The sequence below is a fragment of the Parus major genome, chromosome 1 (assembly GCF_001522545.3).
Source record: "Parus major isolate Abel chromosome 1, Parus_major1.1, whole genome shotgun sequence".
NCBI classification, from domain to species: Eukaryota; Metazoa; Chordata; class Aves; order Passeriformes; family Paridae; genus Parus; species Parus major.
Window position 1 is genome coordinate 81,241,734 of NC_031768.1, and position 23,367 is coordinate 81,265,100.

The 23,367-nt window shown below is 36.5% G+C and overlaps 1 protein-coding gene across 20 annotated transcripts in view; it reads right to left on the reverse strand.

The window, feature by feature from the left end:
- The window catches only part of DLG2 (discs large MAGUK scaffold protein 2), a 986,158-nt gene that overhangs the window by 224,557 nt on the left and 738,234 nt on the right, over positions 1-23,367 (reverse strand). For all 20 annotated transcript variants that reach the window (XM_033516385.1, XM_033516379.1, XM_033516378.1 and 17 more), the window contains one exon: positions 306-374. In XM_033516385.1, coding sequence (XP_033372276.1) covers positions 306-374 — 69 coding nt within the window. The remainder of the gene's footprint in view (positions 1-305; positions 375-23,367) is intronic.

Consider the following 23,367-nt stretch of genomic DNA (forward strand, 5'->3'; position numbering starts at 1 on the left):
CTTTTCCATGGTAAATGGAAAGATTTTACAATTAACACAAGAATATTAACACTAGGCAAGTGAGATGAATTGAAGAAATGGTATCCAATAGATGTCCATGACAGACATTCTCACCTCCATGAAAACCAAACCTTTCAGTGTAAGTACCAAGAAAGGATCGGCACTAATTTGAAACTTCATTGCTTCATCTCACAGACCTAAACACGGTGGTGTGCAAACCCACATCTAATGAACAGCTCTGTGCATGTGGGTAGTTCAGTGGTATCTGAAACCTCTACAGCAGCTTCAACAGAGAATCATCTTACCCTTCCACAGAAATGGTCCGCTGCAAGCTCACTGTGGGTGGACGCGTTGCAGTGCTGTGCTGGGAATGACTGTACGGCCAAGGAAGAATAAAGAAAAGCATTTGTTAAAGAAATAGAAATTTCTCTTGCTCTTATTGTCTCTAGCAGTTTAGCTAATGCCAAAATAGATAGAACAATCACATTGTTTTACACCTGTCTAAAGCATTTTGACTTCAGTGGTGCTCATCTGTTCAAAAAGGGCTTAATTGTACAAACTCTCTTGTTTAAATTCAGCTTTCATTCCTCATTAAGAGCAGAAAATTAAGACAGTAACCCCCCCTTATCGTTCCTACTCCTTTTTTAATATATATACATGTATATTCACACAGAGTTTAGTAATTTAAAATAAATGCTAATTATTCCACTAAATATACTAAACACACAATGCAAATTTAATTTCAGAGCGAAAGGTAAAGCATATGATAATGTAATCAATCTAATTCTCAGTGTTCCTCAGTATAAGAGGACATGCTTTCATTAGAATTGTACCTTGATGCAACTTCAACACTAGTTCTATCATATTTTAAGCAGCTTGAGTCTTTCCATAAGGATTTTTATTAATCTAGGACACAACATTTAGGAAAAAACATGGTATTTTTTCTATAGAAAAACATAGACTCACTGAAAAAAAACCACCTTTTTGATTAATTTTGATTTTTGAGGTTCAATGGCTTCTCATATATTATACTGATTTGACTAAGAAACTGGATAATAATAATTTTGTTAAAACTACACAGAATGTGCTTATTTCAGTATTATACTATTTGTAATAGTATTGTAAATACAAATGGATAAAACAAAGTATCAGTCAAAGGCAGTTTTGTGACAATAAATTGTACTCCTCATTCAAGGCAACCTGTTTAAATAAAATATTAAAAAGCAGAAGCATCAGGGTGTATTTTCTGATCTGTAGTTTAAATGACTACAGCACATAGTGAGGCCCAGTATTAATAATGCAAAGTACACAATAAAAATAAATCTTTATGTCACTTTTATATCACTGATTCTAATAGCAGAAGACTTTGTCTTGCTTTCAAGATTTGAATAGATCTCAAGCTGCTTGTTCAGAAGCATCACATCTTATTTTCAATAAAAGCTACTTCATTTGACATTAGTGAGCAACACATCTATTTTACATGAGTTTCATCCTGTAGCATAGTCAATACTGTCTGACAGAAAAGATGCCTTTTTAATTTTTTTATTTTTTATTTTGTGTAGCCCATGGAGTTGTGATGCATGTCATTGGACAAACAGAAATCCTGCTGCCTCCTGGTATCTTCTACTGTGCCAACTGTGCTCTTGTTTTATGTGAGTAAAGTATTCATCCTTATTGAGAAGGTTTCAGAAGCTTTTTGGAAAAGTATATTCCCCTTCTTCTAAGAAGAGCTGCAAAGCTTTTTATCTGTTTTATAGTAGAACTTATTTAGGAATATCATAAATTTCTGGGATCATGGTGTGAACAGAATAGCTGAGTTGGACAAACACTGCAGAATATTAAATGAATACTGGTTAAAATTTCACAAGAAGTTTCCATGTACAAGGAACTTTACACCCCACTCCTGCCAAGTGAGGTGCTCATCTGTCTGCAATTTTCCACCCACTAGAAAACCTTTTCCAATCCTAGAGATTTGTGACACAGTATTCAAATGAGCCCTCACCTTCTTTCATGAAAATAGTTCAGAACTGGTGACATGAAAACTCATTTTCTTTTACATAATTATAAAAATCAAGTTTGATACTTGATATAAGCTTGTGCCTTCTGAGGTATCATCATGAATATAATGACACCTTAAAGTTTAAAATGCAGTTTAATCATTGCTTGACACAAGTTGCTATTGGAGACAGAATAATAGTGTGATATGATACCTAACTGGCTTATTGAAAAGATAACATCCTAGTGATTTCTATCAAACTGATAGAACCAGCAGAAAGAAGCTGTTTTCATCACATGCTTAATACACTTGTGCATTTTCTACGTCTTTTGCAGCACAGAAGAAATAAAGCCTTGAGTTACTGCTACCAACACTTCCTGTGATGAATACCTGAACATATCCCTTTTGAGATACCCAAGCAGCATAGTTTTAAACTGACAAATCAAAGTATGCAAAGTTTGACATTTAAGCTTACAAAAATCCTGCCATTTCTCTGAAATGATACAGAATGAACCTCCTATTAGTTTTAATAATATGAGGTAACAATATTTCCATATACTAGCCAGTACAACAAGCCACACAAGATGGATTTTCCCTGAAGAAAAGAATCTTATATCCTGTAAAAGACCAGTTTTAACTTTAATCCATTTCATTTTAGTTCACTGAGATAAGGGGAATACACTGTTCTTGTAAGACAATTCATAAGAGTGAAGGAACAAAGAATGAGATTGTAAATTAATAATAAAGTGCAAAACTGGGAGCAAAGAAGCCAACCTCTATTTTTAATGGGTCTAAACTGCTTTTTGTTTTAAACTTGTTTCTCAGGCAAGGCAAACCATTTCACGGCTTCATTAAATACTAAAAATAGAGCAGCCCGGTGTTCAAGTATTTCTTAAAATGTTACTATGAAAACAATCACATCAGTAAGTATTATTAAAACAAAAAGGTGAGTCTCCTTAGATTCAATTCTGTTCTAGGCCAGGAATGCTCTGAAGGAACTTTTGCTGTGTGGGTGATGCTGAAACTGGAGGCAGCATCATAAACCCTTCCTTCCCCACAGGGATCAGATGAATCACCACCATCCCTTTCCAAATGACACTTTCACCAATATGCCAGTGAAACCTCTATCTGGGATGAAACAATCATATTAGGAAAATATTTATGGTGTTTTAAACTTCTATATGCAAAAATCATCCCAGGAGTTGCCCATTGCATTGTCAGTAGAATAAATAAGGTTACAGTCCAAAAAATTTTCCTCTTCTGTTTTGTTTGGATAAAACCAAGACCAAGACACACCGTCTTTACAAAGAGAGCACTAGAAAAGTCATTAGATTTCCTCTCTCAACCCTCAACCTCTATCAACAAAGAACAGTTGTCCTCTATTTGCTATAGTCCTCTTTTAGGAAACCTTCTGTTTTCATGTATCTTTATTTTGACAAGTCAAAACTGACAGCATTAAAGTTATTTTCTTCCTAAATCAATTGACCTGCAACTTCACACAAAGGAGCAGCAAAGCAGCTGTGGCACAGGCTGGGTGGAGACCTCTCTGAACGCTGCCTTTGGAGCAGCAACTCTTTGGCTCCCAATTCTGAAACTGCCACGCAGAAGAAAAATATACAAACTCCATTTGTCTGTCAATGTTCTCTGCAGGAAAAAATCCAACACAAACAACAACAACAAAACCAACCCCAAAACTAGAGCTCTGTGTTATTCTTTGTCGTTCACAATACTAAAACAAAAAAGAGTGATAAATGCAATATTGAAAAACTTCCACTGGAGACCAGTGAAGGGAATGCTAACACTGTTTGTTTTTATGATGTATTCTCAGCATGTTGTTTCTCATGTCAAGGATTGAAGGTAGCACTGCAGTTTTTTATAAGCTTCAGAGCCTTTGATTTGATGGATGTAAGAGTTTAGGAAGGCAACATGCTTTAATTCCATTAATGTGGAGTTTTAATTCAGCCCAGTGAAGTGAAACCAGCTTTTCCTGATGCTGCCAACAGCTAAACTCCTAACTTAAATGAGTTTTTGCACTCCTGTGGGATTAATTAGAAGACCAGAGATTGCTTTTTTTTGGCATTAATTTTATCCCAGCTACAAATGGTTTGATAATATCTGTGTACTGACAGCTACTGACCCATATTAGAAGTGTCAAACTAACCAGACATCCTCCCATGAGAAGCAAATAGGAAACTTCAGGGAACAGGACATTCAACCCTGCTATGTCCAGATCACCCTCAGGTAACAAAGCCAGACATGAGATGTAACGCTGTTTTCATGCACAGGCACATGCAGTGAGGATTTTAGCAACATAACTTAATTTTTAAAATGGCATCTGTACATCTATTGTACAAATAGCATTGCTAGGCTAAATAGCTACTCTTGGAAAATAGAAAATTAACAAAATGAAGGATTAGGCTGTCACTGCCTGTAAACATGCAGACTAAGGGCCACACTACATCTCTATTCAGGTTCTCTGAGGTGATTTCACTTGCACAAGTGAAGTAAAAAAGGTTGCTAACTTTTTCCTCCCCCCTGTCTGCCTCCCTTCCCTAAAGAAGTGGTTAGCCACATTCTGTGACTTAAAGTATTTGAGTTATTGCAGGCCAAAACTAGCATCATTTAGCAATAAGGAAGAATGCAAGGTGGAGCTGTGATTCAGAGGAATGCTTCAGCTCCTGGAATAAAGCTAATTATCCACCTTTGTTAGCGGTGTGCCTAAGTCAGGTACCTGATCTTCAAAGTGGTGAAACATCCACTGACTTCAAATCTACTTCCTTATGGCTGAGGTAATTGCAGGAGATAATGATAACCTTTAAAATGTAAAAATCCTGCATATTTGAGGGGATTTATTCTTTCAGCCTGGGATACGATATTTAAAACAGCAGAAGTGGTTTAGAATGATGGGGAGGGGGAACTGACAGTAATTAGGAATGCTGTTTAAAACAGTTGAGTAGAGAGGATATCTTTTTAAAGCAGTTCCACATGTAAAGTTACCATATAGGGTAAACAGAGACTTTAAAGTATTGTGAAGAACTCAGCATTGAGTAAATAAGGGATAGTGAGTGAAAACTGTTGGAAAAAACCTAATCCAATCCTAACTGATTAGGTTCCTTGCTCATATCTTCATATTTTGGACAATCTTTTGGGTTTTTAGAAGTGGGGTGCCTAAATCTCTACAGCATTCCAAGATACTCTATTACTGTTAAAAAAAGTAAGCTTTAAGTCTTCCTACCAGTCTCAGTTGTAATATTACTGCTGGTATTGCTATCATTATTATTTATGATACTGTAATGATTATGAGGAATTATAAAGCTCCTTCTGGGAACTGAAATACTCCCTGATTAAGTTAGTTTAAAAATTATACCAGCTGAGGACTGAGCATGGCAAAGTATTTACAACAAGTGAAAAACATAGAGATGTGTAGGAAAAAAAGGGGGTAACAGTACAAGAAGTAAAATCCAACACTCTCAGTTGCTTAAGCAGTATTGGATGGAAATGATCCATGAATTTAACACCTAATTTTGTCTCTAATTACAGCTGTGGAAGAGGACCTAGTGCTATTTTCATGAATTTCAGTAAGCAATGTTTGTTTAGAAGCTGCAGGAAACTTCCCGAGGCATGCTGCATGGCTTCCCAATTACCTGCAGCTCGTGGTACCGGGTACCACACCCAGGACAATGCTGGGTTTGCAGTTCCTCACCGAGAAGGCAGCTGCCACCCTCCTTCCTACCCTTTGGTGTGATGCTGACACACTTCCACATCACTAATGATTTTTGCCATACACTCTAATATTGTACCTCATTTCCTGTTACTATCATGCCTAATTCTCCCCAGCAGTAGGGCTTTTGAAGCTGCAGACACAAGTTGTAGTGAACTCACCACACCCCCCATTCACTGTCACCCAGTGCTGCTCAGGGAAAGCAGGTACAGAAATTAAGAGTTGAGTCCAGAAGGGAGAGAAGGGCTGGGGGAAGGTGTTTTAGGGTTTTTTTTTATTTCTCACTACCCTACACTGATTTAATTGAATTACTCTCACTAAGTTGAGCCTGCTTTGCCTGTGATGGTGACTGACCTCTCCCTGGAAAGCAAGAATATGTGGATACATACAGTATTCACAGGGAGTACATAGCACAGTTTCCATCAGTAGCCGCTCTGCAGCAGCTGCAACACCCAGCACTCACCACTGTCCCACAAACCCCACTTCTGACGGATTTCTAGTGCTGTGGAGTGCTTCCATAATGAAACACATTATTGCACTCAAACCTCATTAGATCCCCATGCAAGTAACAACTAATTTACGTGCACTGAACTTCCTCTGCAGTTTAAGCAAATGTCAAAAGACACTAGGAGGGACTTGAAAAATGGGTCCATGTTTAGGGAACTTTGGGAAAACTTTGACAGAAATCAAGACATAACTCAGCAGTTTTAGGAAAATTCATACAGGCACAATAGGAAGAATCATGTAAGATTTGCAATCCAAAAATACCAAATTGCACATCAGACATGTATTTTACAGTTGCATTGTGGGGGAAAGAAGGAAGAGGAAAAAAGAAATTATTTGGTATGTTTTCTAGCAAGAAAATTATTGCTCCTATTGTCTAAAGGAAAAGCTCATCTATTCTACAATCTGCGAATACATCATAAATTCTGAAATATTGTAAACTAGTAAATGATTCCTAAAAATTCCTAGACAGACAGGCAGAAAGCCTTGAGTCTCAGGAAGTGTTAGGACCAGAGTTTTTTGACTTGGTTTATTATTGTCAGTAGAACTGAATGAAATGCATTTTTGTCAAAATAGAATTTTGTGGGAGATATGTTCTCAGTAAGAGTGTAAGAAAACAAATGGTTAAGGAGACACTTGAAATATCTGGAAAACCTCTCATTTTCAATTACTCTCCTACTACAGTCCACGTAAGTTTATCTGAAGTTAGGAATCCCGGTTAAAAAACCATTGAGATCTCCCTTCAGGAATGAGAGACTCCTAATTCCAATCCAGGATCCAAAAAAAAGGAGTATAATCTGATTTTAACACAGAACTCTGTCAGAGCAATCTTGTCATTAACAAAATGAACTTTCTTTGCACTTAAGATGACACTTGAAAAATAATTCATGGGACTTTCGTACTACATCTGTTTGTTTTTCAAAGGGTAGGGAAATCATAGATAAATCGGCCTAATGACAGACTTAAAATAACATCAACCCATTAAACTAATTTGCAAAGTTTCTATCCCTCTCCATCAAAAGAAAAACAGGCACATAAAATTCTTCTTATGCTGGAGTCATTGCACTAAATTTTACTAATTTCAGATAAAGTATATGAAAATTAAAGTGATTTAAAACAGCAATGAAAAACTATTTGATGGCAAACCATACCATGCCATTACTAAAAAATTCTGTATGAGATGATCATTACATTTGAACAATAATAAAAAAAAAACCTGCAGAAATTTAAGTTTAATACTGTATAACACCAAGTTCATTTTCTCTGTGCTTACTAACCTTCATGTGTGCACTGCATTGAATTACAGAGAAGGAGTACATTCAGCTTCCACAGAAGTGGCTCATTAAAACAAATAGGACTATCACAACAGAAAAGTATTAATTTACAATTTAAAATTTATTTGAAAAGCACACTCCATCTTGCAGTTGCTCCTGATACTGTGTTTACTGCACCTGTGTGATACCTTCTGATAATGTTATCCCTCCTATCTGGATATACATTATCTCTGTGCAAGCTGGAAATATGGGTTGAATGTGTCTTTTTTGAACAGAGCAGAGGTGAGAATGTCAACCTACATAAGCAGCTATTTAGTCTCATTTCCTCTGTCATTCAAAGCAGCCCAGCATGCAAGTGTGCATGTGCAACTGTACCGAGCACAAACCCAACAGTCTTAGAAAAATACACAAAGAGAAAAAAGAAAATGAAGAAATAACGCAATGCACATAAACAACATTCCAACAGGATACAGACAAACAGCAGGGAATGGCAATTTGGAAATGTAGAAGTATAAAGACTGTATTGTCAAAATGAAAGATGAATAGTGAAGTAATTCAACAGTTTAAGTTCTTCTGCTTCTAATCTAATCTATATGAACCATGATTTTTGAATTATTTAATTTGATAGAAGTTGGACTTGGCATTTCATGAGAAACATTGAGTATCTTATACAATGGGGTCTGACGATGAAGTATAAAACTAGACATGAAAAAACATTAAAACGATATTAATTTTTCTCATTCTGGAGTTACTCCCAGTGGAAGTGTCAGGCATAAGTATCTCCCAGAGAAGATGACTGTAATATTATCTAACCACATTAGTAATTAATTTTCCCTGGCTTTGATTATAGGCCCTCGACTGGATAAGATGAATGATGCTATATTATTTATTTATATGTTCCATTATGTCAATCCTTATATTCATAAATTGACATATAAACCATCACATAAATTTATTTACAGATGGTTTTTAAATTAAATCTTTAAAGAGATATTTAGCTAATTAAGAGAGATCTGTGAAAGGAATTTATGAAGAATTCGACTACCTGTGGTAGTCATTAAGGTGAATTGTTTAGTTACAAACTTAATAGATAAATCATTTGAGTAAAACACTGGAAAGTGCTTTTAAAAGGTTTTCAAAATTAGCAAGCATGTATACATGACTGAACTGATACACAGCCAATTTATGATCCTTCTGGTGACTCATTTAACATCATTGAGATAAAATAGTGTAACTCCTGAACAAAAGACCGAGTTTCCTCTGCTGAAGTTTACAAGTATTTCTTACAGGTTAGGGATCATTCCTTATAATTACAGCCTTCTCATCAGTGAGCCAGAAAACCCAAGTTTCTTGGCTTATTTCAAGGTTACTTTAGTATAAAGACACTGCTATGTTTCTTCTGCGTTCATGTTTCGTTTCTTAAATAAAGTTTCATCTAGAAGTAAGTTTGTCTTTGCTGCTATCAACTAATTAATTCCCCCTGCAAGTACTACTGTACTTTGGTTTGCACATGTTTTGGTCAGAACCAGTTGCACTGGGGCCACTGAGATATAAAATACTGCTGCTTAAGAGAAAACATTTGAAAGACAGGGATGCAGAGGGAAACAAGAATCAATCAATACAAATGGTACAGCTGGATTTGTATCAACAACTCGTCTAACCTTAACCAGCACTAAAACCAGCATTGCTTTTTAGCATTGTAAAAAGATACAGACACACGAGGAAGCTGTTTTGGAACGCATCTTGTGACCACATTTATCCTGTCCACATGAACTGAGCTATCACTGCAGCATTTTGCTTCAGCTCTCCATGTGTTATTTTTGAAAAGAAAGCAGTTCTGCTGAAAACCTATGAGTACCTGAAATCAATGAACACTTCACATATGAAACATGGATTACTTAGATGATAGAAAAAAATTATGGAGGATAAGCCATGCATTGGTCATCCAGATTTTCAAATCTTGGCTTCACAAGATTGGCAGGAAATTCCATGGCAATCGGTTCTTGTGTTTAGAACTCCTTTGATACACTGCTTTATTCCAAGTTATACCTCTCTTCCAACATACCAGGGAAGTCTACTATTATAGAAAATACCTGTTCAAACAATTGTATTTTTTAACCAGTGGAGCTCTCCAAATAGAGTTGGGTAAATGCATATCAGGAAACCCAGTGAAGGTTCTGTAATTCATTATTTCTGGATACAAAAACAAGAACTTTTTTACCCAAGTTAAGGGGAATGGTTTCATTCCTGTTTTTATTCTTCTGGGTCAAAGACAGGCCTGGATACATTCTACACCTTTGAAGCATCTAAATTAATTTAAATTTGTATCTTATTATTAAACCTATGATAACAAATGTAGCTATAGAATCCTTTTATATACAAACCAGAGATTGCTAAACATCAGTCCCAAATAAAAACTCTTCCCTATAAATGCAGATGCAGGATGTGTAAATTAGTGCTGGAAAAGAGTAATTATTTCAGTTTATGTATTTCACTGATGGCAACCCAGACCTGTTACTTACAGTAAATGTTATGTAATGCACATCTCCAATTGAGAATAGAGGTAAAACTGTCAGCATTTTAAAAAAGAAAACGCAACATAATTTTTTCTCACATCACACTTCATCTTATTCTCTACATTGAGACTGAGCTAAGCCTTAAGTGATGAATGCTAATATCACTTAAAATGAATTTATTAGGGCCTCCTTTAATTCATTTTGCTTGTTAGAAATATCAAGCATCTTTACAATACTACCAAATTAATGGATACTGGTTAATCAGTCTATGAATCGACATTCTCAAGTAAAATGGTAGCTTCCACCTTTTTCCACTGATGGATTTCATAACTCAAAGAAAGTTCTGTGAAATTTTCAAAAGGGCAATTACACTGATTTAAATTCATATGTACACCAAACCTGAAGTTGCACAAAGTAGTCTTGATTTGTATTCTTTGTTTGCTGTTCCTTTTGGCAAGTGAGTCTGAAACTTCCTAGCCTTACTGAGGATTTCTGTCAGGACCTTAGTATAGCTACTTACTCTCCATTTGCCATCTCCTTGTCTCTAAGAAAACAAAGATAAAGGCCATGTCCAGACTCTTACAGTGATTGAAATAACATTAAGATGAAAGCTGTGTGCAAGCTGAAGAAATCCTGTCATTTTCCAAGATGCATCAATGTTGCATTTCTGTTAATTGAAACTAATTAAATTTCATTTTAAGGTGGTAATCCAAGAATAGCAGAACTGGAAAATGTAACATGAAAACATGAAAGAAATTTAAGAAACCCAGTGTGAAAAAATTACAGCATTTACTGTATTTACATCAGTTTTATAAAAAATCCCCTTTCTTATTATATAGGGATTACTTAGAACCACAACTTTATATTGCAGCATTGTGTTTTAATGTTTATTGATAAACAACAGTCCATGCTGCTTGATTTAAGTCAACAGCAAATAGATTTACCATCCCAATCATTTAGGAATTTATCTGCCATGTGATGCTCTTCTTTAAGAAGGATACACAGCAGTACATTTAAATAGATGAAGGCTTTTTGAGAAATAGTTATTGTGATGCTACAAAAAATGATGTCATGTGGTGTGGCAGTCAGCCTTGACATGAAAACTGGTTATAGCATTATGCTGCCATGTTATTCTTGGTTTAACAAAGTCATGTAATTCTCCTGTGTTTGCTGAGATATAATTTGGTTTTGGTATTGTAATGATCTTCCTTTGCAGACACCTGCTGCCAAATCCCACTTCTGTCAAAACACAAAACCCTATTCTTCTTTCAATTAATTCAAATCACTATGGTGTCATACAAAAAAAAAAAAAAAAAGAAAAAAAAAAAGGAAAACTAAGGAAAAGGAATCATTTTAACATGATTCCTGTTTTTCTTATCATTGTCAGAATGGTTTGAATCTTTGATATTTTTTCCAAAGAACAGTATGAGTACCCTATCTGAAAAAACTATTTCTGTAATCCATGGCATACCGATGTGAATGCTAATTGTTGAGTAACGACTAGAAGAAGTATCTGAGAAACCAGATAAAATCCATTATAAAAAATGCACTCAAATTTCCATCAGGAGTAAACTTCCTGTCTTTGCATATTTTGTTTTTTTAAATCCTGTGGACATATCAAACAAAAGTTTAATTTGAGCCTCAATATTCTAGGCAGCACCTATGATTTCAAAGACACTCATGAATTCATCACTTACTTCAGACATCTTTGTAACACAAGAATTCTTATACACTTTTGACTGAAATAGGACAATAAATGAAATGGTTGTAAAAGTTTGGTATGAAAAATGAACAACCTTCACTCGTATTGCTGAATCTGAAATGTCAAAATTGAATTCTCTTCTGCATGGTGCAATGGCAGAGGTACGTGAGCTCGTATCCTAACCAAACCTGTATGACTTCTGCTTCCAACACAGCCAGTACAGCCACACTCTTACCACAGATACTACACAAGTCCTCCTACCTGCAACTCTTAGTCACTGTACCTCGAACAGGCTCACAGTTCTGATTATAGTTTATGCAGCCTTCATCAGATCAGTAGCTGAACTGTCTATGCATTGCTGATTACACCCAAGTCAGCTATTAATCAATGTGGGCAGGTTATTCTGCTCCATGGAAGCAGGAATATTGGAAGCAGGTTATTCTGCTTCATCAGCTAACCCTCCTTGGCAGGAAGCAGCTCAGGACTGGTGTTGCATGGGGCTGCACAGGGGCACTGTACTGCCAGTGAATAGCAGCAAGTGGTATTTGGCTTCCCTGCTGAGCACTCCACCCATGTGGGCTTCAGCGCAGCTCAGGCGCACATCCTAACCAGCTTTCTTTATGATGGCTTCACTCTGCTATTCAGCAAAGCTTGATTGCAGGTACAGTCATTGCTATTTAGAACTCAGCTGCTAGAGTTGTGTTCTTTGCTCTGCTTCCCACTTCACATGTAGTGATTTCAACACCATAAAAGCAAGAACTATAACGATCCTCAAAAGATAAAGCAAACAACTCCAATTATCTGTGAAATGATGCATTTTCTGCATGGAGTATGCAAATACTCTGGGAAAAGACATTGTCTGTGCATCTCCCTGGGGACTGAATTTTCCTGTATTTTCTTAACAATATTGAAATTTTAATTTTGAAAGTCAAACTAAAAGTTCCTCTTCCCTTTGCCAGCTAAAAAATGTATTTTAAGATCTTGTCAGTTTCACTGACCTTGCTTTTTCTGCAGTAACAGTAGTAGTTTTATGCACTATAAGCATTATTAAAAAAAATCAGATAAAGTAGTTGCTTCTGATGCTGTTATTTAAAAATGAAGTAAAAACCTTTTAAAGAATTAATTCTTTAAATCCCAAAACATTAACAAATTCTGCATACAAATTTACAATGACAACTCGGCTAAATTTAAGCTCAGCACAGAAAGGTCAGTTGCATAAGCAGACCTTTACAAAATTCAGGGATGTTTAGAGCTTTCAACTCTTTCTGCATACCTAATGCACCTTTTTTTTTAAAAAAAAATTCTTTCTTGCCAGTACAAAACCTCTTCCCAGTGACTTCATATTGATAAAGTAGCTTATTATCACTATGGCTTATGATGAACTCCTATATCAGTATGTCTTGGCACAGAATATCTCTGCATGTGTGTGTATGGTTTATCAAGGGCAGCTTCTTTCCTGGCCTTTTAAATGTTTCCTACCAAAACTCAAGCTCAGGATCTTGCATTTCCCCTGTACTTGTGTGTAATTAATAAGCATCCATCTTTCTGCCCCCCCCCTTTCCTCTGTTCCCTGCCCCCTGCCCACCTCTTACTACTGCCCAAATTAATGCACTTAAGAAACTGTGTTGATGTACAGTAACTGTGTAACTTACACTGCTAAAAAATTAACTCTGAATCTCCCCTCTTCTTTTCAGTTTCAAAACCAGGTTTCAGTATTTTCAAATATCCCAAGGATTTTGGTTCAGGTCCCAAGGTAGTAGTAGCTACTCTCTCTTTTGTAGACATTGATAATCAGTAAATTCAGAATAGCTTTCATTTGTTGTGTTGGTTTTTCACAATTACATTTGGGGAAAATTTTGGATGGGAGTATTGAGACAGTAGTGGTAGGTGAGCTGTACAACCTCAGGGCTGCACAGCAGGTGTCTGAACAGCCCCCAGTAATGAACCAATGTTCTTAAACATTTCTGTCTTCCTGCATAGCATGACTTTCAATTTCCTGCAGTCACACTTTCAGAATATTGAACTAACATGAAAAAAGTACAGTGCAAATTTGTCAAAGAAGCTATGGAGCTGGGAGAGAAACTAACTGAAAATAGGCACAACCCGAGCCTGCTGGAATAACACAAATTGTCCCGCCAACATTAAATGTTTATTGTGAACAGAAATGGAATCTAAAACGGTCATTTTTAAGATTTGAAGTAATATTTAGATCTCCCTTTAGGTTACATCATTAAAAGACAACAAAGTAAAAAAGAAACAAACCAAATAATTTTAAAGTTTTTCCACAAGATAATTTTGCTGTTTAAACACATAGCTCCTCTAACTACCCAAAGCCTACAGTGATACCTTTAAAATATTCTTTGTGAAGGATTGAGTTACTGTTTCTCTCAGCAAATAGGAAAGTGAGAAAATACTGAAATGAATGAAGTGGATTGAAATAGATTTAATTACAAATGTAAAAGGCTGTAGCAAGTATATGCTCAGGCTCCTTTCTGTTTGAAAGGTGAAGAGAAGACAAATTCAATAACCAAACTGAGATACAGAGCAAAATTGTCATGGTTTGCAAAGCAAGTGCATGCCAAACCATGGAATTTAAATGGAGACTCTTGCCTACAGATCTTTGGCCTGTATTTCACCGACTCAAATTCCACTTCTAAAATGCAATTTAAGTACTTCCAAATCTGTGTCTTACTGGGGAGTCAACTGGACTTTAACTCATGAGATTATTTGAAAGCCCATCTTTCATTTTATGACAGACAATTCTCCCACAAGTACAATTCATTTACATGAAAATTTTAAATATTGATTTGAATCAATAAGAAAGGAAGTTCAGCAATCCTCCCCATACCAAAATGGAAGTTTGACCTAAAATAAGGATGGTGTTTATTCAGATGGCATTTAAAAACAACTTGCTAAATTTAGCACATGCACATACATGTACTGTATAGGTAAAAAGGAGTCAATTTTTCCACAGTTTCTTGTTTGCTTCCCTGCTGTTTTCCCCATTTTGATAAACTCCTTTGTAGCATTTGTGTTGTCAGACTGAATCAGGGAACAATGTACAACTCCCCAGTGTTATGCTGAGACTTTTCAGTCCAGGTCAAATTTAAACAAGCACCTTAAAGTTTTGAGTGTTAGAGTTTTCATTACTTGTATCACTCTGAAGCTTCTGCAGACGGTTCCAGTTGCACAGTCAATATTTTCAAAGAGCAACAAATCCTTTTTTTGAAACAGGAAATGTAAAGAGTGTTGATCAATAAGTATTTCTGCAGTAATATGAGAAATAAACAATAGATTTCATCACATTTCTCTTAATGATGGTTGCATGGTCTTTCAAAAACAAAGAAATGGCAGAAAATGTGACCTCAGTGTTTCAACCTTTGGTTACTAAAATAAATTTTCCCTTTATAATGGGAAAGAATTATTATCCTTATAGAAACACAAAGGTACTTGTATGTTGTGATAGCGGGAAAAAAAAATAGAAAAAGAAAACAAAATCATGTAGAAATTTTAGCATAGACTCAGGATGTGGATCCTATCACATCCAGATTGTTCTTAAAGTTAGTATTTTTCTGTTTCTGGCTATTCCATTAATTAGTATTTTATACTTTTTGGACAGAAGTTGTAAAGTGAAATCAGCACCTACAAGAGGAGGATCCAATTTAAACAATCATTCAGTTTTCCAACGCCTCCCACAACAGTGTCCTCCAATACACTTGCAGCATCATTGGCCTAGCACAGACGCAGAGACTGCTCCCTCCTGATTTCTGTATCACAAACATATTTTTAGATATATCCTGAGGTAAAGTCAGAACTTATTTGACTTGACAAAATGAACAGAACTGGACATATTTGAAAGTATCTGCATATAGAGCTTATTTCAAAATAAAAATAAATGGTGGTAAGCAAATACAACAAAGCTGGAGGCCTGAGTCAGCCCTACATTATTCCACTGGGATAAGTGTAGTGCAGAACAAGGCTAGTGCAGGGCTGAGGGAAGGGTCATTATTAGTGTTATCATCCTCTCATATTTCCCTGACAAACTACACTGCTGTAATGAGAGGTCCCACCCGCTTTCCACAATGCCTTCTTTCACTCTATTTAATACTAATGATCCCTCCTTTTCTATGCAGTACAGAAAAATCTTGCTTATCTCCACCTGCTGGAAACATCTTTTAACCCCAAAGGCCACAGAGGGTGCCTGTAGACTTGTGCCACCTATTTCAGAATTGGACAAAACTGAAAGAAAGCTTTAATTTTCCAAGGTCATACAAACTGTCAGTGGCACAGGCAAATTTCTCAGTTTCCAGCTCTTTGCTTTGACCAGAAAGCTTTCCTGCTCTTTTCTGTCCAGTTACAACCCTGGAAACTATTCTTCTCCCAACAGGCACAGCACAGGGAGCCACAGCATAGCTTTATTTACCCTGTCTCCACAGCAATATTTAATTTCTAAGCTCAAAGAACTCCCTCATGGGGTAAAAGGAATAATTTGCTCTCCAGGTTAAATTTATTCTTGGTTTTTCTGATGAGCCAAGACTCTAGCAATTACTGTGACAGATGGAGTGATGATTTTTATGATGTGGAAACTTGTCCACAGGAATCAAACTGAAATCACTAAACCCATTTCTCACAGCGACCTTTAGACAGTTGTCAGGTAATAATTGTCACTGTGGACAAAGTTTGAATTAGTGAATGGCTCCAGTAGCTTGTTACTGCAACACTCCTTAGCAGAGTGACACTTTCTGATAAATTTTTGTCATTTATTCTGAATATATTTGAACCAGATAGGAAACCAATACATGGGTTTAAATTTCTCCCAACACGCCAAAGAATTTGAACATTGTGTATTAGCACTCTGTCATTTTGGAAGGACTGTTTCAAGGTGATTTTCAGAGACTAGAATGAGATATTTGAGAGGCTGCTTACATGTATTGAAAACAATAACATATCTCACAGAAATGACCCTGTCAAACAATAAAAGTTGTGAGAAGTTGGTTAGGAACTGACTGGATTTTCATGGGCTAGTCAGAAGTATCACTCCTGCCTTGTATTTAGGCAGTAAGAGCTGCAGCCAGTGTTGGTGGTGAGTGGCAGCCTCTGAGGCACATCTTCATCAGGCACAACTTCAGTTTGGAGCGCCATGGTCCACCACAAGCTCCCCATGCCTGGTGACTGAATGCCCTGGTCAAAATCCTTAGGCACAAACACATTGCAAATAGCCTGATACTTGTCTGGTCTCCTAGCTCCAGTCTTCACCATTAATCCAGAAAAACCACATAGAAAATGACTTTTGATACTTTGGGAACATTTTCTGTGACTTCGAGACGGAGACTCAGAACTTGCTGACAAGCATGGAAAGGAAGGAGACATCTTTCCTTTGTTCACAAATGTCTCTCTGTAGCTCTGCTTGTAATCAAAACAGCAGGAAATTTTTAATACTAGTGATTTAAGGATTTTTTTTTTACTGAAAACTGTTTTTTTCTTCTGTAAAGACATATTAAAGAAAATACTGCTGTTTAACTGAACTGATTTAATATTTCTGTCTATTTTATGAGCTAAGAATATACAGTTTAATTTTCATGTGTGCAGACTGTGAACAAAAGGAGATCTGTAGCACAAGAAAGCCCATTATCTCTGAAAATCAAATAATATTAAAAAACCCCCGAACTATTTCCCAAATGACAGAGCAGAACAAATACCTTAATTTTTCTCTTTTTAAAATTTTATTCTAGTCTGTTTAATGACAGTAGTTATTGTTCTTAATATAACTGAGATTATTTTCCTGACAAAGCAAAGTAAATAGAAATAAGTGACTTGCTCAACTGAAGAAAATTAGTCAGCAGCACAACTGCAAATAAAGCCCAGCAGTTCTAACCTGAAGCATGGCATCTTAACCTGAAAGACTTCTCCAACTTACATAATTAAATACTTGAACTGTAGAGGTTTTATGCCTTTACAGGTTAAGATTCTCCTGCAAGCATCTCTCTGAGTTTTTGAAAGTTGCATCTTCCTAGCAATTTTAATTAATAGCAACCAAAATAGAGGACTCATTAAAAAAATGAAAGCACATTAGTGAGTTTATAGGAATGTTTGTGCTTATTAGGGTCAGAGATTCATGCACACAAAATAGCATGAGAGCTGAGATTGAAAGGCAGCATCATTTTCCTTTCATTAACCCTAACAGTTATATGACTGGATCATTTACTTGAAGAAAACACTTCAGTCAGGATTAAACATAAATTATAGGAAACTGTTCCAGTTAAGACTTTGTAATTTGTTAATAGAAAGTGATAAAGAAAATCCACAATTAACTTCTATCATTTCCAAAAGATCCTTAAACAATTTAAAGGCCTGATTCACAAGCAAGGACAATCTACATTGAACACTGCATTGAAGTTGTAGACAGTTAGTCAACTTAGTTTGTGCTGATTGTGTTTTCCCTTACAGCAATTATAAAATATTGCAGAGCTCAAGGTGTTTTCAGAAGCAGCACAACCCTGTCAAGCGTAATGCACGTGTAGTTGTACACATCTGGGCTGCATCCTGCACCCACTGTGATGTGTGCTCCTGCCGGTGAGTCAAGGTTTCCAGGCTTATTTTTAGAGAGGTCCAGGAGTTAAAGTGCTTGAATTGCTAAAGGTGTTGTTCAGGGAGTAAAGGCTACGACACTTACATAGATGATTCTCACTGAAATCAGCAACAACAAGAAGCTTTGTTTCCCATCAGTATGAACATCAGCACCCAAGCCAACCCTTGTGATGACCAGATTAATCTCAAATTGCTTCAGGGCTGCTATGCGTTCTGTGCCTCTGAATGTCTAAATTTATGTTTAAGTATGCCTTAAAAATCACTTCTCAAAACAAAAACCCACAAAATTCACTTTTTAAAATGCTACTTCATGATTTTAGGGAGGTATTTCACTAAGAATTATTTTAACCAGCTATCTTATATTTTCAAATGATGTTTTCGGTTTTGTTTTTGACCATAAGGTTAGTTTGTTTTCATTGACATTGAATAAGCTGAACCTCAGTATTGCATATTTTTATGCTCAAAAATCCACAGAAAGGATTGTGTACTTGTTCCCCTCCACTGTCTTTAAGCAACGTTTTTCAGTTGCAGTACTTCATTGTATTTAACCTTACTGTCTGTGGTTGGATTGTGTAAAATACAGATAAGTCCAGAGGCTGATCTGAAGGTGTTAAAATGAGAAGCATAAATCTGCTTAAATTCTTGTTTTAAATACTTGAGTAATTACATCCATTTGAACCAAACAGACTATTTTTCCATTTTGTAATCAGTCTTGGAAATTTCAAAAAAAAGAAAAAAGTAAACAAAGAGAACTAAACAGTATACATTATTTTTTAGAAGTTATTTTTAAATTCAAGAAAGGTGGTTGTGTTTATGTGGGCCAAATTGAAGACTCAATTTCCTAATACCATTGCTATTTTACTACTTGTTGATAGGTCCCATTTTCAGGTTGCCAGGCATTTAAAAAAATACAAAATACAGTGAGATGTGTTTTGGGAGATATAATTCCCATATTAAACACATGGGATTGAACAGGGGATGATGAGTATATCACACTCCTGTATAGTGTGAATTTCAATAAAGATGACAAGATCCCTGGAAGGCAGCCACACACAAGTACAGTTATATGCATCACTCTGACAATAAGCTCGCTCCCAGCAGGTTCCTGGGAAGGAAAAGGCTGTGGATATTAATAATGAGAGTGACTACCAGAGAGACTCGCCATTCACACCTTCGTGTGCAGCTACCTTAACTTCCTCCCAGGGTCTGTGAAAAGTGATCAGCATCTCCTCAGTGGACCTCATGGCCTACGGAGGGATCCTAGGGATGCCTAGAACTAGGAGTGAGGACCACAGGCAGCAGTGCTCAGGGCAGACATACACCAGGCTGGCTGCAGAGACCACCGGAGTGTGGTGACCCTCCTGTGCTGATGGGGAGGCTGTGGGGACTCAGCCACACACTGGAAGCAGCATTACACGTCAGGATTTTGGATGTTACAGTCTCCTTACTCATATTCCTGCATCCGTCTCAGCACACTTTTATTCCTGTGACCCTGAAGAGTTACACAATGCTCAGTTACCCTTGAGCACTGATGCAAATGGCACACTGTCTTCTTCAAGACTCTGCTCTAGAGCCTCATGCCAATGTAATCTTCTCTCCCTAGTGCCCATCTCAAAGAAAGTAGAGGTGGTTCCAAACAATGCTATCATTAACCTGACTCATCAAATATCCTGAAATGAAACCCAACCATTAGTTCCTTCCCTACTCCCCCTGCCAAAAAAAATGCAATCACACAATCAGAGACTTACAAAAGTAAAAACAAAAAATAAAGCAAGCCAACAATTTCAGGGCAGCCCTTAACCAAAAAAGCATACTGGCAACTAGAGGGCCAGAAAGGTTTCAGTGAAAACAAGTGAGTTCTGGGAAAGACCAAAACATTTTCAAGTGTGTCTTTGTAGAGATGAATGCAGTGAAGTTCTCAGTGCAAAGCCTGGGAACATTTTGTGCTACAGCATTGAAATAAAGTCTCATGTTTGTAGAAAGAGGCTTACATCCATGAGCTGTGATTTCCTTTCACTGCCAAAAATCTTCTATTTGTAGACATAATAGTCAATAATGACAGGGGCCAGAACATGAATACTCCACATCCATTCCCACAGGGTGCTCTCAAAGGAAAATTTACTACTCCAAAATTCTCTCTCTACTCTTGCCTTCAATGGTACAGATTTTCAGCTGTTGCACATTGACATAGCCCTCTTAATATCAATTCATATGAATTGATAACTCAATCAAAAAACTAATTACACTTATCCTAAAATGGAAGTACATTGTTCTAGACCTCCAAATCTCCCAGGGGTTGACAGGCCACCATAAAAGCAAGGGTTATAAACTTGAATTTATTATGGACAAATAAAGCTTTGCCCTATGAATTCTCTGCCTATTAAGTTAATGAGCCTTGACAAAACAATCATCTGAGGAGCAGCTGACAAATTATCTGGAGCATCAATTTGAAAGGCGTTGGCTGGCTTACAAACATTTCAGTTGGGAGAATATGGCTCCATGTTCCTCTTCCTCTGGAAGAGTCATTTGACAATTTCTTGCAGATCAACAGCAGATTCTGGATATTGGAGCACTGAGATACAACAATTACTGTAATTACTAAACCAAAAAAATAATCCCTGCCATTTCCTCCCCATACTTGAGGCTCACAAATGCTGATGCAGAACTCTTTCTAGGAAGTCTGCATGAAGAAAGCGAGCTACATTTTTATTTCTGATTGGAGCTCATTGAAGTGTTTAATGTGGAGGTAAAGAGCTTTGAGAAATTCAGGTGAGTAGAGGGGGACTCTTGAAAATACCTGATCAATATTTGGAAGATTTTTTTTTTTTTTTTCAGTATAACTTCCAATACAGATGGTGGTATTGCAGCTGTGGATTCAAATCAGAGTCTTTTACTGAATTAATTCTTAAAAATTTTCAACACAATACAGCCCTTAAACACATTGCACCACATTGCCCTTGGGAAATCTAGAGCTGTGTACATTAAATAAGCAAAGCTTATTTTGTTTAAATGCAAGAACAGCCACTTGCATTAGGGTAAAAATGAGATCAGTACTTTTCTGAAATCTGTTCTCCAACTGTGAATATGAGTCCATTTGGAAATTGAATCATGATCTGTTGTAAAGCTGTCACTTTCCTCACCAAAGGCATTTGCTGAAATATTATTTCAAATGTCTTCCTCCACACTCAACTATTCAGAGTCCTGTGGAAAAGATGACAGTACTGAGAACATGGAAAGCTGTCATATTTTCCATCTGAACTTTATTTCACAGTGTGAAGGAAGTACAAATTATAGTAATCAGTTGCCTCTGCCACAGCATGTAGCAGAGTATAGCGCAGAGTATTTAACCATGAGTTGTGTCTTCTCTCCTATTTTATGTTCTTTTTGCAGTTTTTGTTGGACTGTTGATTTAAACAAACTGATTAAATATACCAGGACTAGAGCTCAATATTACATCAAAGTAGAATGAAGATAAATGAAACCTTGTTCTTAAAGAGAATTGTTAACTCACACTCAGAAGAATAATAACCAGATTTCCAAGTCCTGATGTCAGGCCATCAAATATCTGATGACCAAGTATTCAATCAGTCATAAAGCAAAAGAATGTACAGAATTATACATTCAGGTGCCAAGATGGCCAAGTTTTATGAGCCCTCCAGAGCTCTACTCATCATTGACTTCTAAGTATGTGGTTGGAGGAAGCAGCCTTAACATAATCTTTTCCCCTAACCTCTCTCCATAGTAGTCATGTCTACAGAGATCAGCCATTTAGCAATGAATTTCCTCTCCCTGTAGTTAGCAAGGCACTCAGCTCCATGGCCCCAGCATCCCCCAGGATCCACTCACTCAACTTTCTAGTTCAAGTTAGAACCTTTCTAAGGGGGCCATTATAAGAGCCTTGCTATAACGAACGCCTCCACTGCCGCATTCTAAAACCTCAGAAGCACTTCCATGCTTTTAAATTACTCATTTTTATGAGTACTTTAAATAAATTACTCATATTTATACTTTACCTAAAGAACCAGATTAATTTTATTTTTGCCCACTTATACAATTTAAGGCAACATCAGCAGAGAAGTTAATTTTTTTTGGGTAGCTCTGTTGGTGACTGGCACCCTTGTGCAGATATTTACACCTTTATAAAACACTGTACTAATCAATGTGTTTCACTCAAACTTGCACTGGGCTGAACATCTTGACTAATTACTTTGACGACTTTGATTAAGCATCTTTTTACAAATTATAGAAGCTACACAGTTTTCATTCTGATAAACTGACATCTTCTGCATGGTTTTGCCACATCTGTAACATTCTTTGCTAGTATTTGTCTTCTTGCTTTTTTAATGGAGCTTTCTATTTCATAGCATTGCAATCCCTTTCACAGCTGTCTTCCTAATCTCTCGAGTTTCTTTCCTGTTAGTGTATCTTACATTAATTTACCATTTTACTCTCCACTTATACATTTCTGCTCTTCCTACATTATCCTTTGCTTTAAAAAATGTTTTCTGTAGAAAATGTCTATGATCAAAGCTCCAAACATAATTATTTTTCTTCTATTCTAGAATATAAAAGATTATAGAATTTCTCCTAACAAAGGAAGCACTCTGGAAAAATTGTGCCTTACTCTTCCTCTATGTCCCAGATATTGTTTGCAAATGGTTTACTACTGGCCTTGTAGTCTACAGAAGGGTAGCTGGGTTATACTGGCAGATAGTTTTGGATAGCCTACTTTACTTCATTAAATATTTATCAGGAGGCAATCACTGACAATGTTTTAAAGAAAGATCTTCCATTATTACAGTTACGGAAAGGTTCATCATTTTAGGCTTTCCTAACCGTAAGAGCACAGCTAGCCCAGGGAATGCTAAATTTTAGATGCATTCCTAACTGTGATTTGGTAAGGGAAGTGATTATTTTTTGCTCTATTTCTTTTGAATGGCTTAGGCAGCTGTCCTATAAACCCAAAGATGCTCAGTGAACTAAGTATGCACAACAAAGGAATAAAGTGACTGAATCAAAACAAATTACTAAAGCTTTCAGTGAGGTCTTGGTTGCTTTCCATACTC